Source organism: Saccostrea cucullata, unplaced genomic scaffold, assembly GCF_032062105.1.
Source record: "Saccostrea cucullata isolate Sc308-1 unplaced genomic scaffold, CSIRO_AGI_Scuc_v1 ctg6284, whole genome shotgun sequence".
Classification (NCBI taxonomy): Eukaryota; Metazoa; Mollusca; class Bivalvia; order Ostreida; family Ostreidae; genus Saccostrea; species Saccostrea cuccullata.
This window is the reverse complement of record NW_026937454.1, coordinates 23855-38164: the sequence shown is the minus strand read 5'-3', so window position 1 is coordinate 38164 and position 14310 is coordinate 23855. Positions and strand designations below refer to the sequence as shown.

General features: G+C 34.6%; 1 protein-coding gene across 4 annotated transcripts in view; it reads left to right on the top strand.

Moving 5' to 3' along the window:
• Positions 1–338: 338 nt before the first annotated feature.
• The window catches only part of LOC134248226 (vacuolar protein sorting-associated protein 54-like), a 36960-nt gene continuing 22988 nt past the window's right edge, over positions 339–14310 (top strand). The window contains exons 1-20 of one of the 4 annotated variants that reach the window (XM_062730638.1): positions 339–945; positions 1986–2251; positions 2490–2568; positions 3743–3777; positions 4026–4154; positions 4553–4695; positions 4956–5055; positions 5372–5514; positions 5855–5981; positions 7205–7312; positions 7942–8003; positions 9296–9392; positions 9829–9956; positions 11461–11596; positions 12251–12382; positions 12493–12542; positions 12679–12761; positions 12930–12965; positions 13669–13723; positions 14109–14214. In XM_062730638.1, coding sequence (XP_062586622.1) covers positions 672–945; positions 1986–2251; positions 2490–2568; positions 3743–3777; positions 4026–4154; positions 4553–4695; positions 4956–5055; positions 5372–5514; positions 5855–5981; positions 7205–7312; positions 7942–8003; positions 9296–9392; positions 9829–9956; positions 11461–11596; positions 12251–12382; positions 12493–12542; positions 12679–12761; positions 12930–12965; positions 13669–13723; positions 14109–14214 — 2289 coding nt within the window. In that variant the 5' untranslated portion in view covers positions 339–671. Of the gene's footprint in view, positions 946–1202; positions 1453–1985; positions 2252–2489; positions 2569–3742; positions 3778–4025; positions 4155–4552; positions 4696–4955; positions 5056–5371; positions 5515–5854; positions 5982–7204; positions 7313–7941; positions 8004–9295; positions 9393–9828; positions 9957–11460; positions 11597–12250; positions 12383–12492; positions 12543–12678; positions 12762–12929; positions 12966–13668; positions 13724–14108; positions 14215–14310 lie in introns of those variants that run through there. The other 3 variants (XM_062730640.1, XM_062730637.1, XM_062730639.1) reach the window with 3 other exon arrangements.

Sequence of the window (14310 nt, the reverse complement as noted above, 5' to 3'; positions counted from 1 at the left end):
TGGCCTATGGATCCATTATGTTATTTCATGTTCAAAGTAATCATGCATTCCTCTGCATGAATACAGTGTTTTCCACTGACTTACGTTAGCCAGATATATATACTGTCACATAAAAATTATCCTACAGCACTAAGTACAGCTTTTTTTTTTTTATTAATACTGTTTAAATTAAAATTTAGAGGTCCGTTTGCGCAGGGCCAGTGTATAATAACCAGGTTTGATGGAACACTGTACTATGTAGATGTAGACGGCTGAAGAATGGAAATAAGCCGGTCATACTTTACAGACTATATAGTAGAATATCTAAATGTTCAAAATGTGAATTAAAGCAACTTTCTAAAGGAATATTACATTCAGATATGTCTGCTATTCTTATTAAAATGTAACTGAAACTAGAAACTTAGCAAATATAAGTCAAAGGGTGGCTAATTATACAAAAGTATTTAGAGAACCGTTATAGAATCTATCCGGAATTATGTAGGATGTTCGGAAAAATCTTACTTTTACACAGACCGGAAATACGTTCTGGAGTGGAGTGACCGTCTGATTTGTCAACAATGAGACCCAGATAACAAATTCTAGGATGTGATTTCTTACTAATCGTGAATTAGATACTAAAAACAATGTCTGTATGCTGATATGTAGTTTTAAAAGTGCAATGAACATTAGTTATGACGCTTGAACCGGCGTCCATCGGCTCACATCGTCACGGACTGGCGACCCCTTGGAAAAACTGTCAATATTGCTCTCTTCATTTTAAGTCCCCGCGGGAATTTTCTCGGCACCTGAGGGAATCCCATTGTTCTAAGGAGGGAGGGTCCTACGTGTGTAGGTATGGGCCTAACAATATATGCCCCTCGCTGCCTCTGGAAGGTGTCAGTGACATGGATTATGAAAACCACATAGCACGGGACCATGTCCAGGCCCCGGGGAGAAAGAGATCGGGTCAGTATTGGTCACTGTCAGGGAGAAAGAGATCGGGTCAGTATTGGTCAATGTCAGGGAGAAAGAAATCGGGTCAGTATCGGTCAATGTAAGGGAGAAAGAGATCGAGTCAGTATTGGTCAATATCTGCAGGGAGAAAGAGATCGGGTCAGTATTGGTCACTGTCAGGGAGAAAGAGATCGGGTCAGTATCGGTCACTGTCAGGGAGAAAGAGATCGGGTCAGTATTGGCCAATGTCAGGGAGAAAGAGATCAGGTCAGTATCGGTCAATGTCAGGGAGAAAGAGATCGGGTCAGTATTGGTCAATGTCAGGGAGAAAGAGATCGGGTCAGTATTGGTCACTGTCAGGGAGAAAGAGATCGGGTCAGTATTAGTCAATGTCAGGGAGAAAGAGATCGGGTCAGTATCGGTCACTGTCAGGGAGAAAGAGATCGGGTCAGTATTGGTCAATGTCAGGGAGAAAGAGATCGGGTCAGTATTGGTCAATGTCAGGGAGAAAGAGATCGGGTCAGTATCAGTCAATGTCAGGGAGAAAGAGATTGAGTCAGTATAAGTCGATGTCAGATGAGCTTGATTAGGCTATTATGTAGAAATCCAATTGGTGAATAAATGAAGCCGCTTCCTTTTAGAGCCATATATGGCGTAACTAATCAAAAAAAAATTTTTTTGAAAAATACAAAATTAAGTAAAGAAATATAGTTAATACATTTATATTGAAACTTTTCATACAATTCTGAACACGGAGAACACCTCGTTTCATCTAATAATATGATTTTATCTTCTCTGTAATGTGTTATTTAAATCTTTTGTATTTTCTTCTGAGTCGGAGAAAATTCTGAGAACCCAAATTAAATTGTGATATCTTTATAATGCAATTGACTTATATTTTGTAATTTACGGAAAAGTTCTATCTTATTATAAAGTAAAGATACAATTGTCTAAATTTAAGAACAATAAAGAATTGCATTACCAGTGCACAGGAGTAGACTGAATCTGATTGAATATCATTTCAAATGCAGATTTTGTATTTAATTTTGTAGAGACCCAGGAGGACCAGTGTTTTGTTGTGTCACCTCCAGGGACGATTCCGTCAGTTGTGCACGACCAGCACAGATGGACCGTGTTTGATTCCAAGGTCAACCTTCCGGCGGCCCTGAATGACCCCCTCAGGGTCAAGAGGGAGACCGACTTCTTCACCAAAACATGGGGCCAGGAATTCTATGAAAAGATGTATGTCCCAGAGTCCAGATATCTTCCAGAAATTGACAGGAGATTTTTTGAAAAATATAAGCATAGAATTTCAAAGGTAGGGAAATTTGTTTGGTTTTCTTCTCCCGACTGACTTAAATTGGCATACACAACACTTTTTTTTAACCTCATGGAAGCAATTATTTCTGTTATACACTCTGGAAAAATAGATTTTTAAAAATTATGCATCATTTATGTTGAAATTTTCTGAGAAACAAAATTTTCTCACCTTCTTACCATGCTTACCAACCTTAATACATGGAAATAAACAATTTAACGGTAGTTTTTATTTGCAGAGATATAGAAGGTATGCTAGATATAAACATCAAATTGACCAAGAAGCCCCAGGGGGAGAATCATTTCTTCAACAAATGGGTGAGTCAGAGTTGATGAATGATCTCTTCAACAAAGTGTTTAAATTTATAATTTCTTCAACAAACATACATTAGGGGGAGTTTATAATTTCTTCAACAATTAGGCAATTTTAGCATTTTTTCAACAATTGAATGAGTTTAGGATTTCATTAAAAATTATGATTCCATTTTCATATCTAGGGCTGTCACGGTTAACCGAAAACTCGGTTAACCGCTCTGAAATGGCATTCGGTTCGGTTCGAGTCAGGTATTCCAGAATTCGGTTCGGTTTTTTTTTTATCTTTTATATAATACTAATTTGCTTGCAACACGCGTTCACGCGTTGTGATTGGTTGTTTATTTCAATGCAGGGTTCTTTAACCAATGAAAATACAGGTAACATCGAAGACATTTGGCATACACATGTGGAAGGAAAACCAAATCACAAGTGCGGGAATACTTCACGTTTTTGAAAGTAGGGGAATCTTGACATGAACAATAATTGAATGTATCAATTCAGTTGAAACAAGATGAACTCTAGTCATTAGCCCAATTTTGAACAGTGCTATTGATTTGTGAAAATTCAGTATTTCTTTTAAGTAGATTATTGAAATGACCAATAATTGAATGTTTCAATTGTTTGAAACAAGATCACTCTTGTCAATAACTATATTTATTTTATTTCATTTTAAACAAGAAGTTTATTACTTTTTATTTTTTGTTACATGTAACAACTTGTTCTGTTGAATAAAATGGATAGAAATTTGTGTCAGCAAAATAGTACTTTCTACAATGTCCTTAATCCTTATTATCCTTTGATATATATAAAGTTGTTTTACTTAAATTCTCAAAATGAAAACCGAACCGAAAAAACCGAAAACCGAGAATTTATTTTCTGAACCGAACCGAACCGAAAAATGTCTGAACCGTGGCAGCCCTATTCATATCATATACCTAATATATTTAAGCTCATTAAAGTCAAAGATCAGTTTTGATTTTCTTATCAAAGTTTATTTTCTAGTCCTTTGTTAATCGGGTTGTTAATTTAGCTGTCCATATATGTCTTTCATAACATGTATAATATTTCAGTTTATTTCTTGAATATATTGTGATATAAATATGGAGTGATACATGTACATAAACCTGAATATACATACGTATGTGAAAGTGATATTAAGTATGTTTTTTTTCTGTAGAAAAAAACAGAGCAGAACTCCAACAATTGCCGAAGGTAAACAACTAATGCTGTAAATCAGCTGTTACCCTACTGTAAACTTGTAAATGACATTATGCTGTAAATCAGTTACTTTTCTTCAGTAAACTTGTAAAGGACCCCCTCCCCTCAAACTGTGCTGGCCATTAGTATAGATGTTATGTTTTATTGTCCTAACATATTTTGTCCCCTTTAGTTGTTCGTGCTGTCAAACTTTGACCTGTATTGGTGTATTTAATATTTTATTGTTCTGTCATGTTTTGTAGTTGTTCATGCTGTCGAACTTTGACCTGGAGAACTCGGACACATTCAATGCTGTGTTTCCGTGGTCACAAGTAGAGGAGTGCAAGAAAAATGGAGGATCATCCCAGTCCTCAAAACTTCTACAAGAGAAGGTTAAAACAAACAAACAAACAGTGCTCTTAATCATGTTAAGCTGTACAGCAATATTAATATTGTGTCAAGTTACAGATTCTTCAATCTTTAGTTGTCAATTCACCTTTACAGCAAATTACATGCTTCGATTTCTTATATGTATAAAAATCAGGAAGTCTGTTTGAATTCCATTAAAATAAACAACATTGGGTAATAATGTCTATTTTTTGGACACATTTCCTGAAAAAAAACATGAAGTAAATTGTGTACCAGTATTCTTTTGAATAAGAATCTCTTTTATTCTCCCTTTGATTTGTTAATCACGGTAATTTGTTAGTTTGTTTTTTATGGTAAAGTTACATCTTTTTTCTCCAGTTGAGATTATTGTTTATGGTAAAGTAACTTATTTTTTCTCCAGTTGAGTCATTACCTGGATGTAGTGGAGGTACACATCGCTAAACAGATTTCTACCAAGTCTGACGCATTCTTCCAGGCTGTGTCTTCGCACGACGTTCTACAGGACAACATGCTGAAGACGTGTCAGACCATCAAACAACTGAGGTAAATGTACAAACAGTACAGGCAAAATGGACATCACTTCTTAAAGGCCAAAAAATTATCGTGGAGGAAAGAATTTACGTTTTAATCCATCATCAATCAAAAAAAAAAAATATCAAAAGCATTTAAAAAAAATTCTTACATACTATTTAAGAAGATCATGGCAATTCAGTCTGTTTATAAAATTCTATAATTTGGTTTCTGTTAAGATTTTGACTGTCAGAGCTCTAAGAATATGGTTTTTGTCTTTTAACTTCTACTAGGGATAAGATTCACAGCATTGATGAACTTTTGACCCTGGGGTCACTAAAGATAATGAAGCTGTCCCAGACCAGGGCTAACTATGTCAAACTTCATGATAAGGTCAGTATTAACAGAATCAAGGGTCAACAAAACATGTACCGGTGGTACAGATTCGTAAATATTAAACAAAAAGATTGTTTTCAAACGTAGTTTTGACAAGTGTGACCGGTTGGCAGGGGGAATCCTCACTCCTCCATGGCACCTGATCCAAAAACTGATGTTTAGGGTGTCCATATTTACTCTGCTCCTATTTTGTATTGTTAAATAGACTTTTGAGCTTTGAATCCTGTTTGATATCTCCATATATTTCATAGTACTTATTGAGATCAAGTTGTATCACTGAGTTTTTATTCAAGTTCATTCATTATTTGTACAGCTGAAGTTGATGTCTACAGTCCACCAGACACAACCTACCATACAGCTGTTACTGTCCACTCAGGAGTTTGTAGGGGCATTAGATCTCATCTCTACCACTCAGGAAGTCCTGACACAGGAACTGGCCGGGGTCCACAGCTTCAGGTATATTACACTATATAAACACTGAAATTGTGAAAATCTGAAATGAAATACATAAGTCGTTTTAGCAAAGTCAGAAGTTGCCGTCAGAAATACCATAACAGTTTAATTTAAATCTCCATAAGTTATAAAATTAATGTACAACTTCCATACAAATAACTTTTAATAAATATTTAACTACAGCACAACTTTAATATATAAATGAAATGACTGATGAAAACATTTATTTTTTAAACTGTTTAACTATGTTTAACATGTTTAAATGATGCATAAAGTTCATATACTGCAAATAAACAAATCTACTTGAGGCCCTATCTATTATAATTTATGTGTATGATTGTAGACACCTAAGTTCCCAGCTGGCAGAACTGGAGAATGTCATAGAGAAAATGTTACAGGAGGATTTTGCTAAGTGTGTGTCCGCGGACCTCAATCGTCCTGTCACAGACAAAGAACCCTTACTGGAAGAGGTAGGTCCAGGTCAAAGTAAATCTGTAAGGCCAAAAAAATATCATCTTTAGTTTCTCAGACCAAAAACTTATAATGTGACGGGCTGGTGGATTTTTTTTTCAAATGATAGTGAACAACCAAATCTGACTTTTTTGTCTCTTATATTATTTGATTCTAAATAAACATTTAAATAATATTTTTGAAATTGTTAATTAAAAGTAAAATGATGAAGTGGGAAACATAAAATCTTAAATGCTTTTCATAGAAATTCACGGATTGACATTAACGGTTGTCCGATTGCCCGGGACAAGTAAATCATCAGTTCGGGCAAGTGAAATCATCAATGTACTTGTCCGATCGGGCAAGTGGATATTTCTGATAGAAACGTTTTTTTTTTAATCTTACATTAGTTTATAAACAAAACAATGAATTGAACAGTTGATTTCTGCCAAAAACGTGACATTGTTTTTGCATTCGGAATCCCTCGGTAACGTTTCTGGATCATACCTTTATTTAGAAATCGGGTTCGTTATTCTGTTTTCTTTCGTTCACTCTCTGCCTGACAACTTATGAACTCACGATACATTCTTACGAAATATATAATAGAATTGTTTATTTAATCACTTACAGAATATAAAGAACACCAGTTGTTCTCTGTAATGATGTATCTTGTTTCAAAACATTATAACTGTTTTCCTTTTAGTTGACCTTAATCGCTTGGGGGGGGGGTTAAATTTAAAAAAAAAAATAAAGAAAAGAAACAGAAATATCATTAGTGCATTGCTGTACGTGTGCTTACAGGATAGTAAATTACAGGAAAGTTGTTTGCAGTTAAATCTAAAATAGAAATTAATTTGTTAAGATACAGTGACTGATATTTTCTTCTTTAAATTTTTTGGGCTACCAAGTTTTGCGTTCGGGCAAGTCAAAATCATAGTTCACTTGCCCGAAGAACAAGTGAATTTAAAAGTTAATGTCAATCCCTGAAATTATCAATGTGACAGTGTATGACCTAATGCAGGGTCACGTAAAAAACTTATATATTTTTCTTCTTAAATTAGGCCTTCATGTCAAATTATAATGATTAGATACTAGTTCTTTATCTCAGTCTTTAACTGAACTTCATTTTAATGTGAGGCTAGGAAAAATTTGTATGTATATATTTTATAATGAATGATATGAAATACAAGCGATTATATATCAATACTGCATCATAGTCATGCAATTATCTTGGATTTTTCAGGAGAAGATTGTCTCCCTTGTGTTTGGAATGCTCAGGAAAAGTCGCTTTAATTTTGTCAATGTATATAGAGAGGAGGCTTTTACAGCATTCAAGGCTATAGTTAAACAGGTCAGTATATAGGGGTCAAGGCCATTGGTAAACAGATTAGTACAGAGGGGCCAAGGGCATTGTTAAACAGGTCAGTACAGCAGGGATAAGGCCATTGTTAAACAGGTTAGTACAGTAGGGTCAAGGGGATAGTTAAACAGGTCAGTACAAATGGGTCAAAGCATTGTTAAACATGTTAGTACAGAGGGGTCAAGGCCATTGGTAAACAATTTAGTACAGCAGGGTGAAGGCCATAGTCAAACAGGTCAGTACAGTAGGGTCAAGGTCCTTGTTAAACAGGTTAGTACAGCAAGGTCAAGGCCAGTGTTATTCATGTGATTACAGAGGGCCTGAGTTACACATATTAGTGCAAAAAGGTCAAGGTCATTGTTTAACAGGAAAGTACAGAAAGGTCAAGATCATTATCTATCCATTGCAAAATGGTTATCATGAAAGCAGGTATAAGTTTTATATATCAAGAAGATAAAAACAAAGCTAGATTAAAGAATATTATTTAGTCAACCATTATAGGGCAAATGTTTGACCAATGCACCTTTCAATGAGCACAGTTTTTAAGACAATATATATAGTGTAGCGTAATTATGCCATGTGATTATCAGGGAAAAAAACACTGGTGTTTCTATTTACAGACTGTGGTAGAGGCCGTGTCAGAAGCTGAGAATGTTGACACAGAGGATGAAAACATCACCAGGTATAGTGTCTGTTGAATATAAAGGGGTCACTGATCTCTATATCACCAGGTATAGTATCTGTTGTATATAAAGGGGTCACTGGTCTCTAAATCACCAGGTATAGTATCTGTTGTATATAAAGGGGTCACTGATCTCTATATCACCAGGTATAGTATCTGTTGTATATAAAGGGGTCACTGATCTCTAAATCACCAGGTATAGTATCTGTTGAATATAAAGGGGTCACTGATCTCTAAATCACCAGGTATAGTATCTGTTGTATATAAAGGGGTCACTGGTCTCTAAATCACCAGGTATAGTGTCTGTTGAATATAAAGGGGCCACTGATCTCTAAATCACCAGGTATAGTATCTGTTGTATATAAAGGGGTCACTGATCTCTAAATCACCAGGTATAGTATCTGTTGTATATAAAGGGGTCACTGGTCTCTAAATCACCAGGTATAGTGTCTGTTGTATATAAAGGGGTCACTGATCTCTAAATCACCAGGTATAGTATCTGTTGTATATAAAGGGGTCACTGATCTCTAAATCACCAGGTATAGTATCTGTTGTATATAAAGGGGTCACTGATCTCTAAATCACCAGGTATAGTATCTGTTGTATATAAAGGGGTCACTGGTCTCTAAATCACCAGGTATAGTATCTGTTGTATATAAAGGGGTCACTGATCTCTAAATCACCAGGTATAGTATCTGTTGTATATAAAGGGGTCACTGATCTCTAAATCACCAGGTATAGTATCTGTTGTATATAAAGGGGTCACTGATCTCTAAATCACCAGGTATAGTATCTGTTGTATATAAAGGGGTCACTGATCTCTATATCACCAGGTATAGTATCTGTTGTATATAAAGGGGTCACTGATCTCTAAATCACCAGGTATAGTATCTGTTGTATATAAAGGGGTCACTGGTCTCTAAATCTCCACAGAAAGTTACAACATACTGCATAAAGCAAACACTAGGAATATATGTCTTAAAAAGATTTACTGGTCTGTAATCCTCCTCACAAATACAGTAAAACATTGATGTAGCAGACCATCAGAAAGAAAATTCATGTGTTTATAAAAGTCATGTTTTGTCAACAAGAAATACATGATTGTATACAGGTGTACATGCTGGATATGATACAAATATTGACATAACATAGCAGCTTATACATTCCTGATTTATGGTAAAGTGATAACATCAAAATACAGGAATTTAATATATTTTTCTGCAAATGTTTATTAGATCATGAAAATGAATTTCATGTTTTATTGATTCCCTTGTTATGACTTTGTCCTGCAGCCTGGCCGATCAGATGAGGATGCTGAATTACTCGCAGTGGATGGAACTGATCAAACAAATCTTCTCTAATTTATTGGTGCATCTCAACAGAGCAAAGGTAATGAGAATTAAATCATAATCAGAAATCAAATCAAAGATGAAAAAATGGGGCATTGCATTTGATAGAAGTTCAGTGAAAATAGATTTTGCCTGTGTTTTGCATGAAAGCACTTTACATTTATTAGTTCATGCTGCGTTGCATCTTAGGAACAAATAATGTTGGAGGAAAGTGAATTTCCCCTTCAAAAATTCAAGTTCAATCTCTTCAATATTGTGAAGAAAACATGAGACTTTATAAATAGTAAAATGTAGATAAACCCTGATTTCTAAAAATAGATTTCTTTGATTTTTTCGAAGCCTTACTCCCTACACAGTTTTAGTCTGATAAGACTTTTAGCAGAAGTAAACTGCACTTTTTCTCATTAAAAGTACACACCGTCTTGTCAGACTCTTGATTTTATTTCTATTTTGGTTGATGTCTGTGATCTTTGTAGACATTCCATGGTGTGATCAGTGATGTGATAGGGATAGCAGCTGGGAAGACTCAGGTACCCAGCCCCCTCCCCTCCCCCACAAGGGAGGACACCCCCCTCAGTGAGGCAGCTCATCTCCATGTCTCTGTGTAAGTACACATGTACTTTGTCCTTAATCCCCACCCCCACCCCATACACACACAAGGGACGACAACCCTCTCATGATCAGTGAGGCAGCTCATCTTCATGTCTCTGTGTTAGTACACATGCACTACGTACTTAATTGCCCACCCCCTCCCTCCACTCTGTGTAAGTACACATGTACAGTCAAAACTGCCATAGCGACCCACTGTATTAAGCGACTCAGTGTCACATGTGACCGTAAAAATTCCCCCCCAATGCTTTTCCCTATACATTCTACCTGTATTAAACGACCACCTGTCTAACGCGACCAACGACCATGATTTTCCTGACCATTTTTAGTCATTTCAAGCAATTTACCTGAATTTAACGACTATATAATTTCCGATTCCTACTTTCGATTTCGGTCGAACATGCTTCATTTTTGGATCAAAACAACTACAGACATGCTTTTATTTCATTTAATAATTATATAATGTGAGTTTTACGAATAAAACAACATTTATAAATGAATATTTTTACTTACGCTTCGATATTTATTGAATAAACATTAAAATCTAAAATATAAACATCACGTTTTTCTGTCCAGTGATCAAGCGCCATTTTGAAAATAACTGTTCTAGGTCGATCCTTATATCATTTCATGCTAGATGTATAAGGGCCAAATGGATATTCAGCTATAAAACCTGCCTGTTTAACTTTAATTAAGACGTAAATAAATCGTAGATGTTTATTTAAGTGCATTGTGACACCAATGGGTATGTAAACACACGCTAGCTAGCACCCACACCATTTGATAATTGAAGTGTTTTAAATCACAAACAGGCAAATAGACACGGTAGTTCAATAATGAACAAAAATTAATTAGGTTAAATAAATATTTCAGTCATAAATAGAATTTAATTTGAGACTAAGTGCATAACAAAAACCATGATAAGTTTTTATTTTTAGTTTTACGCAAAACATACAAGGTTATATATACATGTAGGCTATCATGTAAAAAAAAAAACTATTATTTGGGGGGGGGGGGGTTGCAATTTTTTTTTTATACTGTATGAAAAAATTATTAATATTTACAGATGTTCACAATATTTCCCAATATTCAAATGACTCATGTGCAGATCATGAAATTTTTATTTTTTTAATAGGACAGTTCATTGTAAAATTATTTTAGAGTTGACGTACCAGTATACTTATTAAAAAGTCTAAATAAACATAAGGTGTTGTAAAATACGTTCAACATATACATGTACACATATGCTATTTTCAGCATTGTATTTGTTGAACACTGCGGAAAATAAGCAACCTGTATTAAGAGACCACCTGTCATATGTGACCTTTTTTCCTTTCTCCGTTGGAAGGTCTCTCAATACAGGTTTGACTGTACTACATTGTATGTCATTAATTGTCCCCCCACAAAGAATTTTATTTTACTTGTGTGTGCCTTCATCCAGATAATTTGTAGCTTTGAATTTGTTCTGCAGAATGCATGAAAATATTTTGATTATCCAGGAGTGAAGAGGCAGCTGACGTAATGATCACGGAGGCTGAATATGTTACTGTACAGACCAACCTCAATGAAATGTTGTGTGCCGTGTGTGACCACGCCCATGATCGATGTGTCAAGGTCATTGTAGCCAGGGCAAAGGTAAGTGTCTATTGCTTAAAATATATTTGCTAATTGTAATTTACAAGTGAGTTTTTCTGATCACTCATTGTCTAACATCCATCTGCCTGTATTAAAATGCCTTGGGAAAAGGAGATACACGTACTAAATTTTACAATTGAAAGGCCAAGTCCCCTTCCAAGGGATCATAATCAAGAACAGGCAAAAATAGGGTAGGGTCATTAAAATATTCTCAAGAACCACTGGGCCAGAATGCAGGAAGATCTCTGAGGTAGATTAGATTAGATTCTTAACTTTTCAAAACTTGGCCCCTGGGATTTAGATTGGGCCATAAAAGGGAACCAAATTTTCATGTAGGATTATATCAGGGCAGATCTTAAACTCTACTCAAGAATAGCAAGGCCATGATGAATTGTAATATATTAAAATGGAAGTATCCTCTGCAGGTAGATTCATTTATATATGAGTATTAATGGAAAAAAAGTAAGGGTCAAAGTGACTCAGGTGAGCATTGTGGCCTATAGCCCTCTTGTGTTCGTGATGGAGCCAAGGAGAATAGAATGTGGAAACAAAGAAAATATGAAAAATAAATGAAAGAACAAACTTACCACAAAAAAGAATTTTAATTTCAGCTTTCTTTTAGCTAAAAGGACAATATTTTTTTATATTTTGCAGGATGGATTTTTGGAACGGTTGACTTCCAGTGAATTTGTGGCTTTGTCTCGCGAGGTTGAGAAGTTTATCACTGATTGTGAAACCATTAGTGGTCGACGATGTATGTCACTGAGATTCTGTCTGCAGTCACAGGTGACTTCTCTATTATTGTCTGTAAACAACTGGAAATTTACTGATAAATGAATGTCATATTGTTTATGGTTTATTTATAAATGATACCCTTTTTATTTTGAATTCTGCAGGCACTTAAATTTGTAAACAGATTCCATGAAGAAAGACGGACCAAACTCAGGTAATCATCACAGTGTAGTAGAACTAAGTGGTCACTGGAAGATAGTTTATTGGGTAAAATTTTTGTGATGTATTTTGGAATAACTGCTAATGAAAACATAATGTAAGATTTTTAGAAATAATCTTATTTATTGTAGCCTCATTTTGGACAATGAGCGATGGAAACAAGCAGACGTCCCAGCGGAATTTCAAGAGCTTGTTAATCATATCACACAAACTGGTAAAATACATTGTATATCATGAAAAAAGCTCGCGTTAATGTTTTTATAGTAATCTCAAAAGTCCTTAGATTATGAAATGCATCTCAGCTTATAAAACATAGCATTTGCTTTTTAAATATTTTTTAAACCAGAAATAGACTAAATTGTTGGTCTGTTCTCATTTTCAGGCATGCTAAGTCTACCAGAAAGGAGTGCAGATTCAGGTGTGTACCTACATTTTGTGTTTATTTCTAACTGATTATTATTCATAATACAAGTTCTTAATGAGTACTGTAAACCAAGTATTATACTGTCCATTTTTTATTTGCAAATGACAGGTAGTGAACTGATAGGCAACAATTAATTTCTGCAAACAAATACATGTAATAATTTTGTTTTCTTTCAGAAATATTTTGTATCAATTTTAAATATTACATATACATGTATCTCTCCATTAACTAGGTAAAATTCTATCGTGAATTCTGCTCCTACATTATCCTTGGTGTTCTGTATTTATAGTGTTAGTTTTTTTTGTGATACAATATGATTGTTACCATAATGGACTTGATAACATTAGGGATTATTATAAAAACTGCCATCAGTGGTACTATCTCACAGATCTCGTGAATATTTATCGCATATATATAATACTTGTACTTGGTTTAACTGTTCTACTTCTGCATGATAAGTTATACAGTAAAACTTGGTTAAAACAAAGTCACTGGGACCTATGAAATTATTTCCTATTTCCATAATTCGTTATATCTGTATAAGAAATTTGTTAAATTTATATAGCTGTGGATCAAAGATACCGTACTTCATTTTATCCGTGAATTTGCAATATTTATGATCGTACTAACCAAGTTTTACTGTAAATATTATTTATGATGTTATATGTACTATTATTTGACTTGTTTCTGTGTTCAGATAAAGGCCCTACAGAAGTGTTGGTAGTGGAAGATCAGACATTTGCAGTTGTAGGGTAAGTATTTACTTACTTACTTATTTTAATATTTAATTTCTCGGTGAGGCCATAAGGTAGGGAAAGTCTCGTGTGGTACACTGATAGTGCACGTGTTGTCAAAATAAATTATTATTTTTCTCTTATATGGCATGTGGATTATATTACAAAGAAGCTGTTTCTTCTTGTATTGGAAATACTAATGTTCAGTTTGAGAATATGTTAAATTATGAGAAAAGTCATTTTCCCACACAGCACAGTATAGATGGAGTTTATTTATTTATATTTATTTGTTTACAGGATAGATGTTTATTTGTTTACATTATGTTTATTTGTTTACAGTATAGATGTTAATTTGTTTACAATACAGATGTTTATTCTTGTTTACATGTTTATTTGTTTACAGGACGGTGCTGATGCTGTTGAAGATGATGGTGGAGTATTGTCAGTGTGTCAATGACATTCCGTCAGCGGCACCAGATCTGTTGTCAAGACTGGTAGACCTCTTCAAAGTGAGTCTAAACTTCAATAAAACCATTAAATCGTTATTTATATAACAGGGCAATCACTTTTAAATTAAAATATATGTAAACCATGCTGCTTGTTTG